Source organism: Esox lucius, chromosome 4 (assembly GCF_011004845.1).
Source record: "Esox lucius isolate fEsoLuc1 chromosome 4, fEsoLuc1.pri, whole genome shotgun sequence".
Taxonomy (NCBI): Eukaryota; Metazoa; Chordata; class Actinopteri; order Esociformes; family Esocidae; genus Esox; species Esox lucius.
Genome location: NC_047572.1, coordinates 23,038,652 through 23,057,331, shown reverse-complemented (window position 1 = coordinate 23,057,331; position 18,680 = coordinate 23,038,652). Strand labels below are relative to the sequence as shown.

General features: G+C 41.9%; 3 protein-coding genes across 8 annotated transcripts; all 3 read right to left on the bottom strand.

The window, feature by feature from the left end:
* Positions 1-2,220: 2,220 nt before the first annotated feature.
* On the bottom strand, positions 2,221-5,195 carry LOC105025213 (zinc finger protein 391-like). Of its 4 annotated transcripts, none has more exons than XM_010895747.3 (5): positions 4,875-5,195; positions 4,136-4,463; positions 3,911-4,035; positions 3,639-3,777; positions 2,221-3,495 (listed from the first exon to the last, which is right to left on the bottom strand). In XM_010895747.3, exons 2-5 carry the CDS (start codon positions 4,431-4,433, stop codon positions 2,717-2,719), a joined length of 1,341 nt encoding a protein of 446 aa, XP_010894049.1. In that variant the 5' UTR covers positions 4,434-4,463; positions 4,875-5,195; the 3' UTR covers positions 2,221-2,716. The 4 variants fall into 4 exon arrangements, with proteins under 4 accessions (XP_010894049.1, XP_010894050.1, XP_010894051.1 ...); XM_010895748.3 differs by having other exon boundaries at positions 4,136-4,460; XM_010895749.3 differs by lacking the exon at positions 4,875-5,195 and having other exon boundaries at positions 3,639-3,753; positions 4,136-4,864.
* Positions 5,196-6,352: 1,157 nt separating this feature from the next.
* On the bottom strand, positions 6,353-10,621 carry LOC105025246. Its single transcript, XM_013133554.3, has 8 exons — positions 10,462-10,621; positions 8,225-8,573; positions 7,952-8,091; positions 7,710-7,767; positions 7,488-7,613; positions 6,810-6,961; positions 6,595-6,705; positions 6,353-6,415 (listed from the first exon to the last, which is right to left on the bottom strand). The coding sequence occupies exons 2-8, from the start codon at positions 8,511-8,513 to the stop codon at positions 6,353-6,355; spliced, it is 939 nt and encodes a 312-aa protein (XP_012989008.1). The 5' UTR covers positions 8,514-8,573; positions 10,462-10,621.
* Positions 10,622-14,419: 3,798 nt separating this feature from the next.
* Positions 14,420-18,271, bottom strand: LOC105025212. Of its 3 annotated transcripts, none has more exons than XM_010895743.4 (9): positions 18,253-18,271; positions 17,931-17,976; positions 17,227-17,695; positions 15,853-16,336; positions 15,674-15,782; positions 15,484-15,551; positions 15,271-15,365; positions 15,003-15,112; positions 14,420-14,793 (listed from the first exon to the last, which is right to left on the bottom strand). In XM_010895743.4, exons 3-9 carry the CDS (start codon positions 17,489-17,491, stop codon positions 14,467-14,469), a joined length of 1,458 nt encoding a protein of 485 aa, XP_010894045.1. In that variant the 5' UTR covers positions 17,492-17,695; positions 17,931-17,976; positions 18,253-18,271; the 3' UTR covers positions 14,420-14,466. The 3 variants fall into 3 exon arrangements, with proteins under 3 accessions (XP_010894045.1, XP_010894047.1, XP_019901613.1); XM_010895745.3 differs by lacking the exon at positions 18,253-18,271 and adding an exon at positions 18,089-18,186; XM_020046054.2 differs by lacking the exon at positions 18,253-18,271 and having other exon boundaries at positions 17,931-18,079.
* Positions 18,272-18,680: the final 409 nt, after the last annotated feature.

The window sequence follows — 18,680 nt, the reverse complement described above, 5'->3', positions numbered from 1 at the left end:
ATATATACACATATACACACACACATACATACATACACATATATATATATATATATATACACATACATACACTCACCTAAAGGACTATTAGGAACACCTGTTCAATTTCTCATTAATGCAATTATCTAATCAACCAATCACATGGCAGTTGCTTCAATGCATTTAGGGGTGTGGTCCTGGTCAAGTCAATCTCCTGAACTCCAAACTGAATGTCAGAATGGGAAAGAAAGGTGATTTAAGCAATTTTGAGAGTGGCATGGTTGTTGGTGCCAGACGGGCCGGTCTGAGTATTTCACAATCTGCTCAGTTACTGGGATTTTCACGCACAACCATTTCTACGGTTTACAAAGAATGGTGTGAAAAGGGAAAAACATCCAGTATGCGGCAGTCCTGTGGGCGAAAATGCCTTGTTGATGCTAGAGGTCAGAGGAGAATGGGCCGACTGATTCAAGCTGGTAGAAGAGCAGAACTTTGACTGAAATAACCACTTGTTACAACCGAGGTATGCAGCAAAGCATTTGTGAAGCCACAACACGCACAACCTTGAGGCGGATGGGCTACAGCAGAAGACCCCACCGGGTACCACTCATCTCCACTACAAATAGGAAAAAGAGGCTACAATTTGCACAAGCTCACCAAAATTGGACAGTTGAAGACTGGAAGAATGTTGCCTGGTCTGATGAGTCTCGATTTCCGTTGAGACATTCAGATGGTAGAGTCAGAATTTGGCGTAAACAGAATGAGAACATGGATCCATCATGCCTTGTTACCACTGTGCAGGCTGGTGGTGGTGGTGTAATGGTGTGGGGGATGTTTTCTTGGCACACTTTAGGCCCCTTAGTGCCAATTGGGCATCGTTTAAATGCCACGGCCTACCTGAGCATTGTTTCTGACCATGTCCATCCCTTTATGACCACCATGTTCCCATCCTCTGATGGCTACTTCCAGCAGGATAATGCACCATGTCACAAAGCTCGAATCATTTCAAATTGGTTTCTTGAACATGACAATGAGTTCACTGTACTGAAATGGCCCCCACAGTCACCAGATCTCTACCCAATAGAGCATCTTTGGGATGTGGTGGAACGGGAGCTTCGTGCCCTGGATGTGCATCCCACAAATCTCCATCAACTGCAAGATGCTATCCTATCAATATGGGCCAACATTTCTAAAAAATGCTTTTAGCACCTTGTTGAATCAATGCCACGTAGAATTAAGGAAGTTCTGAAGGTGAAAGGGGGGCAAACACAGTATTAGTATGGTGTTCCTAATAATCCTTTAGGTGAGTGTATATATATATATATATATATTTATTTTATTTTTTTTCCAAGCTCGCAGTTCACTAACTTCTTGACACTTCAAATCTGGCGCAAGAGCGTTTGCTGGATCTGAACAGCTCCATGACTAATGACTGAATCATGGACTAAAACCATCAAATCCATCGGTGACTGGAGCATAGAACAGGTGGGACAATCAGGGCCGGTTCCAAGCATAAGCAATATAAGCAGTCGCTTGGGGGCCCCAGACTGATAGCCGGTGAGGAGGCCCCAATTGACATTATGCTTAGGGCCTCCAAAAGGCTAGAGCCGGTACTGGGGACAATAGTATTTAAGCTTAAGTTGGAAGCCAACAGTGTGATGCTGTTAACATAATTTGACTTTTTGTACTTTCTGTTTACACTTAGAAGGTTGAATTTGTATGTTTTACTTTTGGTTTGCAAGTGTCTTATTGAGTTGGTCTAACAGTGTAGCTACCTGCCTGATATGGCTCTCTTTGCATGGGAAGGTCATAATACCCTAGAGACAGGCAAACCCAGTGGTTGGGCAAAACCAAAACGCTCTCTGAAACACAAAGGGCATACACAGGAAAGATAAAGACATTACTTGGCATTTGATAAAAACGAATGAACAGCCAATGCAGTTCTGCCATCAGGGCACAGAGGTATTTATCTTTTAAAATCAAGAATGCTGCCAACAGTTTTGTACTGGCATGAATAGAGCTTGTAGAAGTAAAATATGCTGATGTGGCAGACATCTTCCAACGAGCCCAATGTACAGTATAGGGCAGCATTTATTGAATAAAGCGGCAAGACTGAGCTCTGGTGGCTATCAATGGTAGTGCATGTTCCCAGAGAAAATGTTCTTACTCTCCCTTGAAGTCCCTGAAATTTTGGACCAAAGAAAGCATATTCTGAAACAGGACACCTTTTCACCAATGGGAGATTGACCATGATACACCTTTTTTTATTTGGGGTAATGACTTATGAACCGTACACATGGAGTATGAACAACACTGAGACAAGAGGAAAAGTTATGCCATCTTATCACACAATCAGTTTGGACAGTTATCACTTTTGCTAACATCCACAACCATGTACAGTAACTAAAGGGTAAATACAACTCATCACGGTCCCTGTCAGTATAAAAACAACGTTTTGTAGTCGATATGCCAGCCTTTAAAATGATTCAATGACAGCCTCGCTAAATCTCTCCCTTCCTGTAAATAGCGCTGCTTTCCTTTGACTCATACTTCCCTGTCTCTTCAACAATGTCTTGAAATGGAGAAATGAATGCTATTGGACAGCAGTTCGAAATGCAAAGAGAATGATGCAGGCAGGCATAACTCACAAAACAAAAAGGCTAAATAAGAAAACTAATTTCTCCACTTTAAGATGTTTTCTCTCATCAGCTCCTAGTGAATCACTTTCCCTTTACGTCTACCCAGTAGAGGGCAGAGCATTGCCGTCTTGGTCGAAGTCTTCCTCGTGGTATGGCAGGCCCTGGTGTACCCTCTGATGGTGCACTCTCAGATTGCCCCGGTGGGCAAACCTCTTGCCACACTCCTGGCAGACGAAAGGTCTCTTCCCCAGGTGGACGTCTCTCTGGTGGGCCCGAAGGTTCCCACTGCGGGCAAAACGCTTCCCACACTGGGTACAGCCAAACGGCCTCTCTCCTGTGTGCACGCGGGTGTGCACAGTGAGCTCGGACGGAGTCAGGAAACTCTTGTCGCACACCAAGCAGGGGTACATCCTCACCCCAGTGTGACGCAGTAGGTGCCTGCGTTGGTGGGATGGGTAGCTGAAGCTCTTGCCACAGTACGGGCAGGTGTAGGGTCTCGCCCCGCCCAGGGTGTGTGCATGACCGTGTTTGTGAGTGTTTGTGTTGGGGTGTGGTCTAACTGGGTCCTTGGCAGCCAATGACCAGCGGTTCTGATGAACTAAGCCCCTGCCCCTGTCGTCTCTCGGTCTCAGGCCTCTCTGGGATTGATTGGTTTGGTCCTGTGACTGTCGGGACTCTCTCTGCTCTAGTACTTGGTCTGGGCTCTGGTCCAGGAAGCTGGGATCCTGGAGGTCTAGAGGAACCCCACTCGCCCAGGGATCAAGCCCAGGAGACCTGTGGTCAGGTCTGGGAGAAAAATGTCCAACCCTGGGTCCTTGGAAGAAGGAAGTGGAGCTCTGGCTCTGAAGTGGTCTGGGGTCACCTTCCCAATGGGATACTACCAAGAAATAAAAACAGAGAGTTTAAATAAAAAACATTATAGAACATCCATAATATAATACAAAGAATGCAGACAAGCCCAATGTAGAAGAGGTTCACTTGATCACAAATGTGTGGATTAATAGTATTTAACATCATTACACTTGTCCTTGGTCCCTGGTGTGTCAGACATGGTTTCTCCCAGCCTCTGGACCCCACAGCTCCCCCCTGGTCCTTGTCCCTCCCCCTCCACTGGGGTAGGGTGTGGCTCCTCAAACTGTGGAAGAGGGCAATGTTTAAGCTGAAGGGAGAGAATAAACCATTAATGTCTGGGCCAGCATTAAATTATGTTAACAGTGTTCTATTAAGCGAATTACAGCAACAACAAAAAATATTCTTTTTTTAAAGACTCATTCAGAAGGAATGTGACTGACTTCTTCTTTGATGGAAGTGCCATCAGGCTCAGTCTCCTCTTTTTTCATCCTGGGGGGCTTTTTACACCCCCTGTCCTGGACCAGTTGCGGGGTCTCAGAGGCAGCATCTGACTCCCAGCTTGAGCCTTCCCAAACAGACCAGGGTATAGACAGATGGAGGTTCAGAGTAATCACAACAGAAATGTTTCTAAAATGGGTTAAAGAGGAGAGACAATATTCTCATACCAGCTCTTGGTTCAGACTGCTGCCTTGGACTGTTATCTCCTGCTTTCCTCACTGGTCGCTCAACAACATCCAGTATGCCCTCTTCTCCTTCCTCTCCTTCCACCTTGAGCCTCCTCTCTGCCCGCTCCAGCCTCCCCCTAAGTGCAGTGATCTCCTCTCCTCTCTGTGTCAGCTCTGCTTGCTGTTCACACAGACTGCTCTCGAAGATCTTGGCGATCTCACACACCGCTGCTGCCAGTAGCGAGTCCATGACGGTAGCCAGCTGGGCGTGGAACGCATTCCTCACTGAGTCCAGCATTGTGGTACAGGGATGTCCTTATAGCCCCTGCTTTTGGGGCACCAGGGTTAAATAAGGCAGAGAATTACACCAAGACCCATGCAAGGAAGCACTTGTCTGCTGTCAGTCTGACAGGGTGTAACCCAGTTGGTTGGTTGATGAGAAATTACGGATGGTTTTTACTAAGGTGGTAGAAAATTCAGAAAGATGAGACACTTTTATCTGACATGCAGCAATGTTGGTCAACCTGCTGGCGACGTCTTATCCCAACCACAATGATCTGAACCTGAGCCAGTCTGTGAAGCATCTTGTTACCTAGCTGACCATAGCCAAGTAGCCAACACCCGAAATATAATCTATTTCAATGGCCAGCACCCCACCAGAATCACTAAACATTGACGTTTGGTAAGAATATACCACTAACATCCAGTCTACACACTAATAATAACAGACGACACTTACCACAAAACAAAACACTTAAAGTGAAGCCAGGCGAATCAAGCTACACTGGCTAGCTAACTTTCTAGCTGGCTAAACAAGGTTAGGTAGCTGTGAATGGCAAGCCCAGCTAACGTTATCTAGGTAACTTGTTAACAGAAACGCAAGAAACCTAGAAAAGCAGTCGTTGTATGTAGCTAGAATACTTGGTTTATAAGAAGAGTCATTTCAAATTCGAGTATACAATTCAAATCCGCAGAATTCTTGGATTTTCTATTGACTAAAATGGCTAGCGAAATCTATGGAAGCAAGCCATGTTGATTTTCTGTCTCGCGATAGCTCAAAATTCTACTCTACGGGATTTGTAGTTCCCTAACAACTGTACTTGTTCCGCTTGTCCCCCATGCTGAAATTGAGAAGATAACCGTATATCGGGTCTCCGTGCTTTAATCCTGGGAATATCTGACCACTTTAAAAAACTTTACTAAATTGTCTTATCAGAGATTCAACATTTACAAAATTACTGATTTTGTAATCACTTTTGCTAGGGGCGGTAGTGAATTATTAATGATGTTCAGCTTTTCTGTTGCCTTGTTTTCTGTTAGTGGGACAAAACGGGAATTCCGCAAACCGAAAATCTAATCGAATGGTTTGAAATAAAATTAATGTTCACGCAAAAAGGGAACATGTTTTATTGGGTTATCTTTTATTACTGATCTTTCTACAGTATATGCTTTTACAATAATTCTGTTAAGTATACTAGGAAATAGGGTGATACATGAAAACCTGTATTTAAGTAGGCGTTATGCACATGCATATTAAATTAAGACCACCTTCTGAAAATATGTTTTTATTTAATCAAAATAGTATTTTCTGATAAAATATGGGTCTTCTCTGCCCAGTGCTTTTCCTGACAGAGGGAATGTTAAGGGAAATGAACATGTAATATTTGTCAAAAAAAATATATGTTTACATTAAATCACAACTTAAAAAAATACAAAAAAACATCCCTCCAAGACTTTCAACTCATAACACCATAAAAGTCCGTATTGACTAAAAAAAATAATATTCATCTTCAAGACTGTTTCCCAGAAAATAAACTGATCACCATAACACAAGCTGATCAAGATACTGATCATATCACAAAGTGTTCACAAATTAACAACTTTTTATTAGGTTTGCTCATCCATTGCGTTAGTTCCAGGGCACCAGGGTTGGGATCAATTCCCTTTTCACTCAGTCAATAACAAAAGACGACACTTCAAATCACAAACGGAAACCTCAAATGAACAAACCTTTCTCCTGAATGTAACAGTAACTGACCCCAGCCCTGTGACAGAGCTGAGCCCTACAGTCAGAGTCAAGCATGGACGGTTTCATAGTGGATCCTCAGTAAGTTACTATTGTGGAAGCTCCTGCCACAGCGAGGACAGCGAGATCGCGGGTTCTCTTTCTTGAAATGGTGGATATTTAGCTGATGTTTATTACGTTCAGCCATAGTTTCAAATTGCTTCACACATTTCAGGCACTGGTACTTCTTCCCTGGGTGAGCCGATCTCCTGTGGCTGATCAATATGGGGTGACAACGGAATTTCTTGCCACACTCTTCACAGCTTAATGGTTTCTCACCTGTGTGGATACGAAAGTGTTGAACTAGGCCAGTCTGTGAACTCAGCAGCTTTTTACACACTGTGCATTGGAACATGCCCTCTATTTCTGTAATTTGCCTTTGTTTCCTATTTGCCTTTGCTCGATACTCGTCTTTGCTCTTTGACTTGATGGCAGGCTGCTGGCCTGCACCATTAGCAATGGTTTCCTCCACTGGTGCAGTCCAGGAGACATCTTCGTTGCTCTCCTGCGCCCCATACACATCCGCATGGGCTTTACGTAAATGTAATATTAGGAACTGCTTTACACGGAACCTCTGCCCACACTGGTTGCAAGGGTATGGTCTCTCACCTGTGTGAAGGCGTTCATGATCCCGCAAGGATTGAGCAGAAGAGTATTCCTTACGGCAAACGTGACAAGAGTACATTTCTGGATGTGTGCTGCCTTCTTTGAGGGTGTGGTTTGGGGAGGTAGGTTTGTCTTTGAAGGGGAGAGGTTTTGATCTGCTGGGAGAGAGAGGTTTAGTGTTGGATAAGGTGGGCTTGTCTCTAATGGGAGAAAGGGGTTTAGACTTTTCTTTGATTATAGTCTGAGGTTTCTTCTTGTTATCCATTTTGCTGTGGCTATTCCGTGTGTGTACACGGAGTCTACTTGGGTATGGAAACTTTTTGGGACACTTTGGACATTTGTAGGGCCCCTTCATTCCCAACTTGGTATGAGACCTCATGTGTACAGAAAGGCCAAACTCCCTGTCAAAGCCCCTCCCACAGTATTTGCAGCTGAATCTCTTGTCAGTTGCACTAGTTGTTGCTTCTTCATCCACAGATTCCATTTTGAAATGTTTCCTTTTCCTTCTAACCTTTTTCACTATGTCACTGGTTTTCCCATGTCTCCCCTCACTGTGTTGGCTAGCTTTTCTTTGTCTTGTGCGGTGCCCCAATACATTCATCACTGATAAGTTGCTGCTCTGAGGTTCTGGGTTTTCTTGTTTGAATGTGCGCAACAGATGACCATGGATCCTCCACAAACCCCGGCCCCTGCCCCGCCCCCTTCCCCTTCCCCGCCCCACAGAAACACGCTGGCACCCCAACCCAGAAGAGCTCAGTTCGGGTATGTTTCTTAAGTGGCTGTTTAACAAACGCTCAGCAGCCGACCCTGTAAGAGAGGAGATAAAAAGCATGGAGTCAGTGATCATGTTCTGCACCAGAAGCTGACTTATAATCACTAGGGTCCAAGGATGATTTACTCCACCTTTTCGTGGAGGACTCCTGGCTAGTGCAGTCAGCAGGTGGTGATCAAAATCTTCAGCCTGCTAAATCACAGACTTACTTATATCATAAGAAAAATCTCAGATCACAACCAAAACACAGTCAAGGTATTAAAGCTTTAGCCAGCATTTCCCTTCGATCTTCACTATACGCAGTAGCTTACTAGTAGCTTATTAGTATTTTTTCTAACCCAGGATTTCCCACATACAGGCAACCAACACTGACCTCTTGTTTGATGTTAGGGATGCGCCATAAAGACACACTCAGTGGCCGCAGGTCAACCCGTGGCCACGCATTTTCCTTTTTGATTTTTGAGGACGGGATTAGGGAATCTTCTGACTGAAGGGGCTCGCACCAATCAGGTACTGCATTGAAACAAATATGGATATGTTATAAGAGAAAACCAACAGAACGTAGCTGACGCTAACTGGATCATTAAACATGCATATCAAGCACTTAAATTTTACGTTGCCATTCCTCTGCACAACATCAATTTACCTTCCTCTTCTATCTCAGCAATTGTGGACAACGTGGAGGTTTCTTCAGAGCTATCGGCGGACATGTCTTCGAGGTCCTCTCCTTTTCCCTCCTCCTTCAACCTCCTCTTAGCCCGCCTCAGCTTCCCCTTCAAAACAGAGATTTCCTCTACTTTCTGCGTGAGCTCAGCCTGCTGCTCACACAGGCTGCCCTCAAAGATCTTGGCGATCTCGCACACCGCCGACGTGAGCAGCGAGTCCATGACGGAGGACAGCCGCACCCTGAAGGCATTCTGCACCTTCTCTGACATTTCTTCCACCGGGCTCGGCCTCCACCTGGCTCAGGTCTTTGTCGTCACCACGTTGCTCAGCTGCCAATTAAGAATAATCGTGTCATGGCGTCAGAGACGGAAGACAAATCAAGGCATTCCACTCCAGATTTTTTTTGCATGTTAGTTTGGGCCATGGGTTGAATTATGGACCCTACCCTTGTGGATGGGCTGTCCCATGGCAAAACATCTTTTTCTGGTTCAAGCCGTTAAGGGTGCGCAGGAATGGGACATTAAGTAGGCAAGCACCAGTACATAGGTTTTAAAGCCAGTTTGATTCTCAAAACCAAAAGGCAAAATGAAAAATCAACATGTTATTCAAACCAGTGTGTCAAATTCTGTTCAACTCAGCTTCAGAGGGCCTCTTATTTGACATTCCGCACATGCACAGTTAGGCCCAATGCAACAAGTATGCTACATTCATAAGCTGAGAATGTATCCGTTTCTATGTTGGAAATGTCAGTGGAAAGATTTTAACTAATAGAGAAATGATTGGCTAATGGCCAGCAATCCAAGTTAATCCAATTAAAGTAAAGCTACCATGATTGAAACAAAATTCTAGTGTTTGAATAAAATATATTTTAGAAGTGATGTTTGGGTACAGCGAGCCAGCATTAAAGAAATTGATCTTGGACACACAGTATCCCAAAGCTAATCAACAAACATTTATTAAATTCTCAGCTCTTTTGTACTTGTTTACAGCAGGTCATTTCCTGATGTTGGAGGGGTTAAATCAAAATGTTTACATTAAAAGCACTAACATAGCAGCCATTCTAAAACATGGCTCTGTACTGTACTCAGATACAGTACCCAACCAAGACAGCCTACTTGGATGGGTGGGGCTGCATATTACCAATATTCAGACCAAAGTCACCTGCTTGCCCAACCCTTCCCAGATGATTTGAACCAGTGAGATGTCTAGCCCTGGGAACCCTTATTAACAGGAACCATGAATGTTTGTAGTGATGGTGAATGTCTTGATTTGTTCATCCTAATAATATCCCCCATCTTTGGCAACAGGTGAGGTGAAATAGCTAGCTCAGCGTTTAACACTCAGTCCTGGGGAAGTAAGAGGTGCACATTTAGTTTTTTTTACCCAACAGTATAACACCCTCAAACTCAACTCCGAACCTTGAGGCCAGTTCCCCAACGTTTTTATTGCAATCCTCTAATCAGGGACTTATTTAGACCTGGGACACCTGGTCTGTGCATGATAAGGTAGAACAATAAAAACCCAGCAAGTTTCAGGGTAAGAGATGCACACTCCAGCTATAGCTGAACACTAAAGATTGATGATGTATTGGTCACTTAAATCAGTTGGGCTAGAACAGAATTGGAGTTAAAATAAACACATTTGGTATAGCAGGACTGAGATACACTGAGCTAGTACAGTAAAATATGACATACAGTAGACCAAAGCTATAACCAAGATAAAGATAATAAAAAATGTTTATTTGACAAATAGGCAGCTATAGATAACTTCCTAAAGCTGTTTAAAACTAATGGAGATGCTGAGTAGGTTGAAGCTGACGAAAAGTTGATTTAAGCTGTCTTGAAGCAGGGTGTGTCATTGACAAGACTAAAATACACTCATTATTTAAAATCAGTCTTTATGGCAATGTAACATTACTCAGATGAAGACAGTGTGGGTTAGTTTTCACCAACGAGTTGAATCTGTGATAATTAACATCAATCTAGTTAGAGTTAACTGAAGAAAATTGTCTATTACTGCTTGCATGGTATATTGTTTACAATGTTGTTGTCAATCAGGTAGGTTTATGGATTTCTTACAAGCGAGCAACTCCAACACTACATGCTGGAATGCACACAGCTACCTGAGGATCCGCGCGCGAAAAAGTAAACATGGCAGCAAAGATTTCCTCAGAAGGCATACACATCGATGGCTGTAAGACACACGGATGACACGAACCTGGAAAACCCGACTCCGTTAGATTTAGCCTTCGACGTATTTTGGTGAAAATCTTCAACGTATGGAACTAGCAATATTTACTGTTGCTAAACTGTTCACAATACTGGAAATACTAGACCACCATTTTCCCTTGTGGAGTCCATTGAAGAGTACACCACCGTGAAGCTAGCGACTTTAAGGTCACGTGAACATGTCGTAATTTAAAAAATTAAAAGTCCATCTGAAAGGCAACTGTACACACCCACACACTCCCACTCACACACTCACTTAACACAGTTTAACATACACGTATTGAAAACATAAATAATATATGATTTATTTATTATTAAGAAACAAGTATAATACTTATTTAGCTTTGATTTTTTTTCAACCTAAGCCAAAAAAGCAGTTTATTTATAATGTGTTATTATTTGAAGCACTTATGTTGTACTTTAGTACAGTAAATATTTTTTAAATAGAATTGAAGGGCTATTTAAATTGTGATTTTAATACTTGAGCGTGTTAAAATAGACCTACTTATTTCCTACTTAGGTATACTTATAATATACGATTGGAAATTGCGTTTTAGTACACTTGAAATATATATATATTTTTACATATAAAACATGATTGAAATATTGGAGTGGAGTTGATTTTCCTCTCCAGCTGTGTAGCAACTGGGTGAATAACAATGGAAATGGCATCCTACGTGGATGTGGCAAAGTGAAATGGGTCCAACAATCCTAATAAATTTGACATGGCCATGACAAGCCTCTCAAGCACAAGTTGACGTAACTTGACGAGGACATTTAATGACATTCAAACTGCTGCCGTCTGGTAGACGCTACCAGAGCATCATAGCACACACTTCCAGACTCAAAAACAGTTTTTTCCCTCAGGCCATAAAGGCTCCTCAATCAGTAACACTGATCCATGATCATAATGATCACACACGAACATTCCAGATGTTTTGATGCTCTTTCAGGTACTTTAATGGACATTAGAATATTTAAAATTGATCATTTCTATAGAAATTCAATACTACTACCAATATTGTCAGTTATTGTATACTTTATCTTTTCATTCTTAATAGACCTCTGTGAGACAGGGCTATGAAAAGCTTGGGGAGGATCTGCTATGTACAGTGTTATGTATATGATCGCATTATCCTGTTGATATATTTAAAGCTATGTGTACATTTTCTTCTTAATTCTCACTGCATAGTTGTAGTGTGCTATGCCACCATTCATAGGCTTATTGCACTCATATGTATCTAATAGTTCAATAACTCTGCTAGGTCACACTGTTATGTATATTACTGCCATACCTAAATGTTAAATAAACCCAGATTGCTGCGCTATCAAAATACTACCTAGATTGCTGCTAGTTTACTGTACTCTTTCTGATTGCTTTTAAATATATATATATATATTATGTTCTTGCTTATATACTCTTCTTCTTAACTCTAAGTAGTTTGTCGGGTGCCATGTCATAGGAATTTCATTGCACAGGAAGAGGCTGTGTTGTTCGGTGCATTTGACAAATAAAACTTGAAACTTTTCTTTTCTTGGGCATACTTCATGTAAACGGAGGACCTTTATTTAGAAGAGATTTGTGCGAATTACACATGAATGTTGGTTATGGTCGCTTATTTCACAGAGCGTATGAGAAGGGGGGAGTTCGACCTCAACTCCCAATCAACCCTCGCGAATTTACGTGGCTAGTTGCGACGAAGTGTTGCCTCCTGATATTACCGTGAAGGAACAGAACTAACAGCCACTCTTCCCAGTTTTTCGCGTTGTTTTGAAACGTCTGCGAGCGAAGCTTAATAACGCCGACCAGCATCACATTTCAGAATCGGAATATAATTATATTTTCAGTGAGACGTAAGTTGTTGTTCATCAAGGTATAGTTTTGTTGTACTCGATGTTTAAACGTTGTGTATTGTGTTCCTAGATTATTTTTTAGCAGGTTTGGTAACAGCTCACTAGCTAATTACATTCGCTATCGCTCTATCTATCTATCGTTTAGAATTATTATTTTCTAATTGAATATTTATTCATGTTAAAAAATAAATCCCTCTCTCTATGATTATGAATAATGTCGTTTATTGCCACCTGTTGTTACAGATTAAGGGGGTCAAAGAGTTGGAGTGAAGCAAGGCAATGTCAGAGAAGGTCAATTTCACTTAAGAGGAAGAGTAGCTCCTCGATTGTAAAAATTAAGTAGATGAAATGGCTGAGCTATGACAGTTTTCTGATTATACCATTTCCTTAGAGAAACTGGACTTTTTTGTCCCTTGTACACGACTATTGATAATCCAGCACCAATCGGAGACATGGCCTTGCTGCTGCAGACTGTGAAAAGTTCTTAACCGTCAAATAGAGCATTTGTAGGGTCCATTAACAATTATATGTTTTCCCCCGTGCCTGTTCCGCAGGCACCACAGACCTGTGGTGTTCCGCATGATTCCATCCAGGGGCCAATTCTGTTTTCTCTGTATATGCTTCCATTATAGTATAATTTGGCAGCATGACATTTCTTTTCATTGTTATGCAGATGATACGCAGTTGTATTTGTCGGTTAAGCCAAATGATTTGAGAAAGTTGTGTTCTGCATAATTGCCTAAAAGACGTTACAAACTGGATGTCCAATAATTTTTGTTAAACACTGATAAAACCGAAGTTTTAATTATTGGCCCCCCATCTATTTCAAATGAAGTTCGGTTGGCTCTAGGATCACTAGTGAACAATATTGTGCCTGTGGCCAGGAGTCTGGGAGTTTTCTTTGATCCAGACATACAAAAACTGGTGCAGTCATGCTTTTACCGACATTGTCAAAATTAGATCCGTTTTATCTTTTGAGGACACTAAGAAATTATACATGCTTTAATTTCATTTCACCTAGACTACTGTAATGCTTTGTTTACATGCCTCAACAAAGGTCCCTGGGTAAACTCCAAGTTGTACAGAACTGAGTAGATTTAAAATTCTACTTATCACTTTTAAGGCACTACATGGTCTGGCACCTGATTACATTAGTGACATGCTCAACCCATACTGCACTGTTAGTCCTCTCAGATCAGATGAAAAAAGACTTCTGGTTGTCCCAGAGTCTAGACAGAAAACTAAATGGAACCAGGCATTTGCTGGACAGGCCCCTAGACTCTGGAACAGCCTACCACAGAATGTCAGACGCTTTAACAGTGCATTCTTTTAAATCAAACCAAAAAATTGTTTTTATAACATGGCTTTTATGAATATTTTATCATTGTGATGTAATATTTTGTTTATTTTTTACTTGCTTTACTTTTTAAAAGAATGTTTTTGTGTGTATATATTATTATTTTAATGTATTTCAATTTTTGTGTGTAAAGCACTTTGTGTAATTGCACTAGAAAAGTGCTATACAAATAGCTATATTATTATTATTATTAAGACCATCTGGCAGGTATACCAAACTTGGGCATTGTCTACTGGTTCTCCTCACTTTAATCTTTGGATCCATGCCTTTCTCTGTTTGTTAGCTGTTTCTGTCTTTCCCGATGGAAAATGAAAAAAATCCCCAAATTCCACCTTTTGAGAAATACATTTTCAACCCACAGGCACCATTTCTTGGTAGTACTTTCGCTTTGCTAACTCACTTTACTTTGCAACACGCATTGCAAAACGCGGTCTTCCAGATTGTCTGAAGAACCCGTAAACGCTGTTTGTAAACGTAATTTCACTTATAGCCATAAACAGGTATTTTTAAGCCAGTGTCAGATTCCAACCACAACCCAACATCTCACTGTACAAACTGAAACATTTGCCCTCTACACTTTCTAGAATCACTGGTGAGGACAGGGTTAGGTCGAGATGATCCTATATCACTGGTTAAAGGCAACTTCTATCTAGAGCCTCTTCCCTTGTAATAGCAAACAGAGATGAGAGAGTCATGTCTTCTCCCTATTCATGTTCTGACATCTGTTTAACAGTCAATTGTTGAGCAACTATTTTATTAAGTAATAACCAATTACAGTGAAGCTTATTCTTTATTTTTATTCACATAGACTTGTTTAGACTGTCCTTTTGGTGGATGGCGAGAGGTAAATCTACCCCACTGTAATTTCCTTGAGCGAGTCGACTTCGGCTCAACGCCCACAAGGCGATTCTCATCCAGGGCTTTCTGGCAGAGCCTGACGATACGGGTCAGCCTCATGCAGCGCCACCTGGGAGGGAGCACTTGATAGAGGCCGTCATCTTCCACGTCACTCTCCTCGTCAGACATGAAGTTGGGGTCAGCTCCAACTAGGAAGTCTAGGTCTTCCGGGGTGAGGAACTTCCCTCCCACCTTCACTCTCTTCTGGAAGAGCTGACATATTACAATGTAAAGACGTGATTAAACAACAATAACCTATTTGCTGACATTTTCAGAAAGATAAAACCTTCAACCAAGCATATCCTAGATTACATCCTACATTCTTTTGGACACAAGATTACATTTTCTTAGTGTAGTATCTGAGTGTTATATGTTAGACGTGAATGTGTGTAATTATACGCCTGTGTGAAACTATAATGTACCCTGTTCCTCCTGCTGGTAAGGATTTTCCTCTTCTTGATCAGCTCCACGTTGCCCTCCATCTCAATCTTCCCTTGAGCTTTCCAGTACTCATACACCCTATTACACGCCTCTATGGACAGTGAAAGAATCATGTTACCACGCAGTGAATATAGTAACATCTAATTATACTCAGATCTCAAGATGTAGATTAGGATGGACATGTTTTTGGAGAGGAGATTTGTATCCTTCACATGCATACTGTCCATTGGCAATAAAAGGTGAACTCACTTCTGATGAGACTGTCAGGACCCCAGTATTGGCCTCCATCATTTACTATCTGCATTACTGATTTTGTCACCTCTTCATTGTGCGGAGACTTGAAGCTAAACAATTATAACTTATGATTACTTACTGAAATACAAGTGTAAACACAAAGTAACCAACCATGAGTACAAGACAAACAAACAACCTTTCAATGAGTGGTATCACTTAGGTACATACCAGTCATTGGGGCCAAGTCGCCATCTTAGGTCCTCCCCAAGCTGTGTATAGCCCTGTCTCACAGATGCCTATTAAGAATGAAGAGATATAGGATACAATAACTGAAAGCCAAGGTAGAGATTGGAGAGGCTTACAATGTAAGAGTATTGACAGCTATGTTGCTTTATGACAAGTCCAGGCCCCAACTCACTAATAATTCTAGTGGAATAAGCCTTCCGGTTTTTTTTGTAGCATGATCTGGTGCAGAATATTCTTTATTAGCTCGGATACCATTGTTCGGTCTTGCCTTGGAGATGTCCCTACAAAATAAAAACAAGTTCAGTGATATAAATGTATGCAAGTACACCAAATCATATAATGCAATGTTACCTTGCATGGATTCGTTCATGTCTTTTCAGGTCTGTTCTAGCGTTAAATCTTTTCCCACAATCTGTGCAGTGGTAAGGCCTCTCTCCAGTGTGATAGGCCCGATTCATTTGGATTCTCAGGTGACACACAGACTCTGGTGGCCCCACAGCGCTCTCTGTCCCCTGGGCTGGTATCACCGACCCTGGGGGTAGAGGCTGGTGCTCAGTGGTCCATGGCGCTGGTGGTAAAATCTGCTGCTCAGTGGTCCATGGTGCTGGGGGAGGTGGTAGATGTAGAGGTTCACTGGTCCACAGTGATGACAAGTCAGGCTCACTATGAGCGGTGTCTGTGTATGGGGTTGTCAGGGCTAACATGTCCCCCCAGCCTCCCTGTGCATCATCCTCCTCTTTGACGTGCACCTTCTGGACGTGCACCTCCCGCACAGACCTGAGTGTCTCAGACTGCACAATGTCCTCCTGTTTGATACCATAACCATTCACAGCTCCTGAGGGGAGAAGACCAGAGATATTAGTCATAGGAGTGTAACAGTACACATAACAATCTACGTTTGGTCTGCACTGTGAACCAGAATGCGTCAAAAATAAAAGCCCTCAACACTTACACTGGCTGAAATCAGCAAACTTGAATGTAAGTTTAATGTTGCTGGCAAGTCAGGGGACCAAGTTGAGAAGCTTAGCGAGGAGTATTTAACAAGACTTGACAAGTTCCCCTCTCGGACTGTTTTCATGAATCTAGAGGCTGTGAGAGCAGACACGGGCAACATCGGTTTGACAGTGTGCATACTGCACAAAAGGTTCAGAGGAAAGTGTACAACAACAAAAAAAGTGGTGAGAAAGGTGCTAAGCTTCTTTCTGACCTGAATATATGGGGGTTTGGGAAGCAGTGTTTGGTGAATTTGCACTGTTACCAGGCTGACCCACCTGTTGAACGATGTATAGGGCTAAGGAGTTAGCCAAAGCCTCCCTCCTACAAGACTGTAGAGGAGATAGGTCCTTGGCCATTTGTATTTTGATAGTACCACTAGCTTAAATGACCAGTAAACATCTACAAGTTTGTGTTTTTTCCCCTGAGATATTCCCACACTGAAACTTTCTTGCCAGTCCATCTATCAGTTTTGTATTCTCATCATACTTGCTGTAGACGCTCTCAATATTACAACCCCCTCCCCACAACATATACACACACACACACAACCTGTTAATTTTCCATGTGGACTAGCTAATACTATTCTGGTCTAGTTATGCAAAGGAAAGGTTTCTGCACTGTGCCCTTTAAGGTAAGGTTACAAACTGTCAACAATCCACACAGTGTCATCATTATGAAAGAAAAATAGTTAAACAATCCCAGAGGGCAAATTAATGTGAAAACACTCACCGGGTAAACCATCTACTTTCTTTGTAGTCTCTGCCGCACATCCACATCTCACACACGTCCCCCTCCTCTCTTCCTCTTGGTCCCTCCATCTCTGTTCCCACTGCTGCAGCTTCTTCCTCAAGACGTCCTCTTCCTGCTTGCTACGTGTTACTTCCTTCAAGAAGCCATTCTCCACCAACCGAGTGATCTCGTGCACAGCAGTTTTAAGTACCGTTTCCATAACTCCACTGAGCTGGTACTGGAAGCTGACGATAGCTTCTGACATAGCTGCAACAACATTAACTCAGTACTGGACAATAACCCACCGCTACGTTTCCTTTACTGTTACGAGTGCCTGAGTTCCTAACCAATCTTCAACAAATTAGTTATCTCCAGGTTTGGTTTACTATTGGAAAGACCTGAGTTTTGCCTTTTGCTGTGTTCAGATCACACCTGCGCCCAGGCCAGTCAGGTGTCCGTTTCTCCAGTCCTGGAAAAAGGGGCAAGCCTTCAAATACACAACTGCGTTCATTTTGTGTATTTTATGTTTAGTTACAAATAAAACATTTCTCAACTTGAATTATCTTTAAACAAATCATTTTCTATATACTCATAATAAGGCCGTGCTAAGCTTTTTTCATGTTGCTAATACAGACAACACAAAGCCTTTGTGAAAGGGTTGCAGATTTCAGACCATCTGACTAGAATATAAATATTCATCTTACCACTTTCCAAACGTAGTTTTTTGTTGGGTGTATACAAATCAGCTAGCTACAAACATAAATATATATATTAGGAATGTACACAGACATAACAAAAGAACTATGTGGCTACAAAAGCTAATAGCTAAGATTTATATAACTACACCAAGATAATACATAACCTTTCCTTTCCTAATGAAGGCTAGTGAAGCCGTGTGGGCAGAGCCTAGCACGCGTTGACGATATCCCATTGGACAGTATTGTCTTTCTAGCATAAGTTAGTGCGCGCTATACATTGCTAATAGTTTATTGAAACGTAGGCATAAGTAAAAAAAATAAGAAATACCTAGTCCAGGCTGTGTATAACAGATTTTACTTTTCTCTCTCCATAGCCTTTTACTGCCCGGCTAATTGTCTTCCTCTCCCTGTACGTAAGAGTGTATCTGATGCATCAGATCTACACATCCGGATGGCTATCTGGCTCGGTATCCATCTGTGTCACGCCCTCTGACATCGAGGTAATCATATTCCGAATGCAACCGCGCACGTCTAGTATTTATTTTAAAGTTTTATTTGTTGTTCCCAAGGTAACCATTTCCCGAGCAATATGTTACTTCATCAGCTGTTTGGGTTCGAACATGTTTACTTATTTCTCGATTTGTTTTTTATTTGTGTGTATAATGACTTGTTCAATCAAAGTGGGAATGTAGTAATTTCGAGTGGTAAAATAGTATTATTGTGATTGAAAAAAGCAAAAAATGGAAATGTATGGAC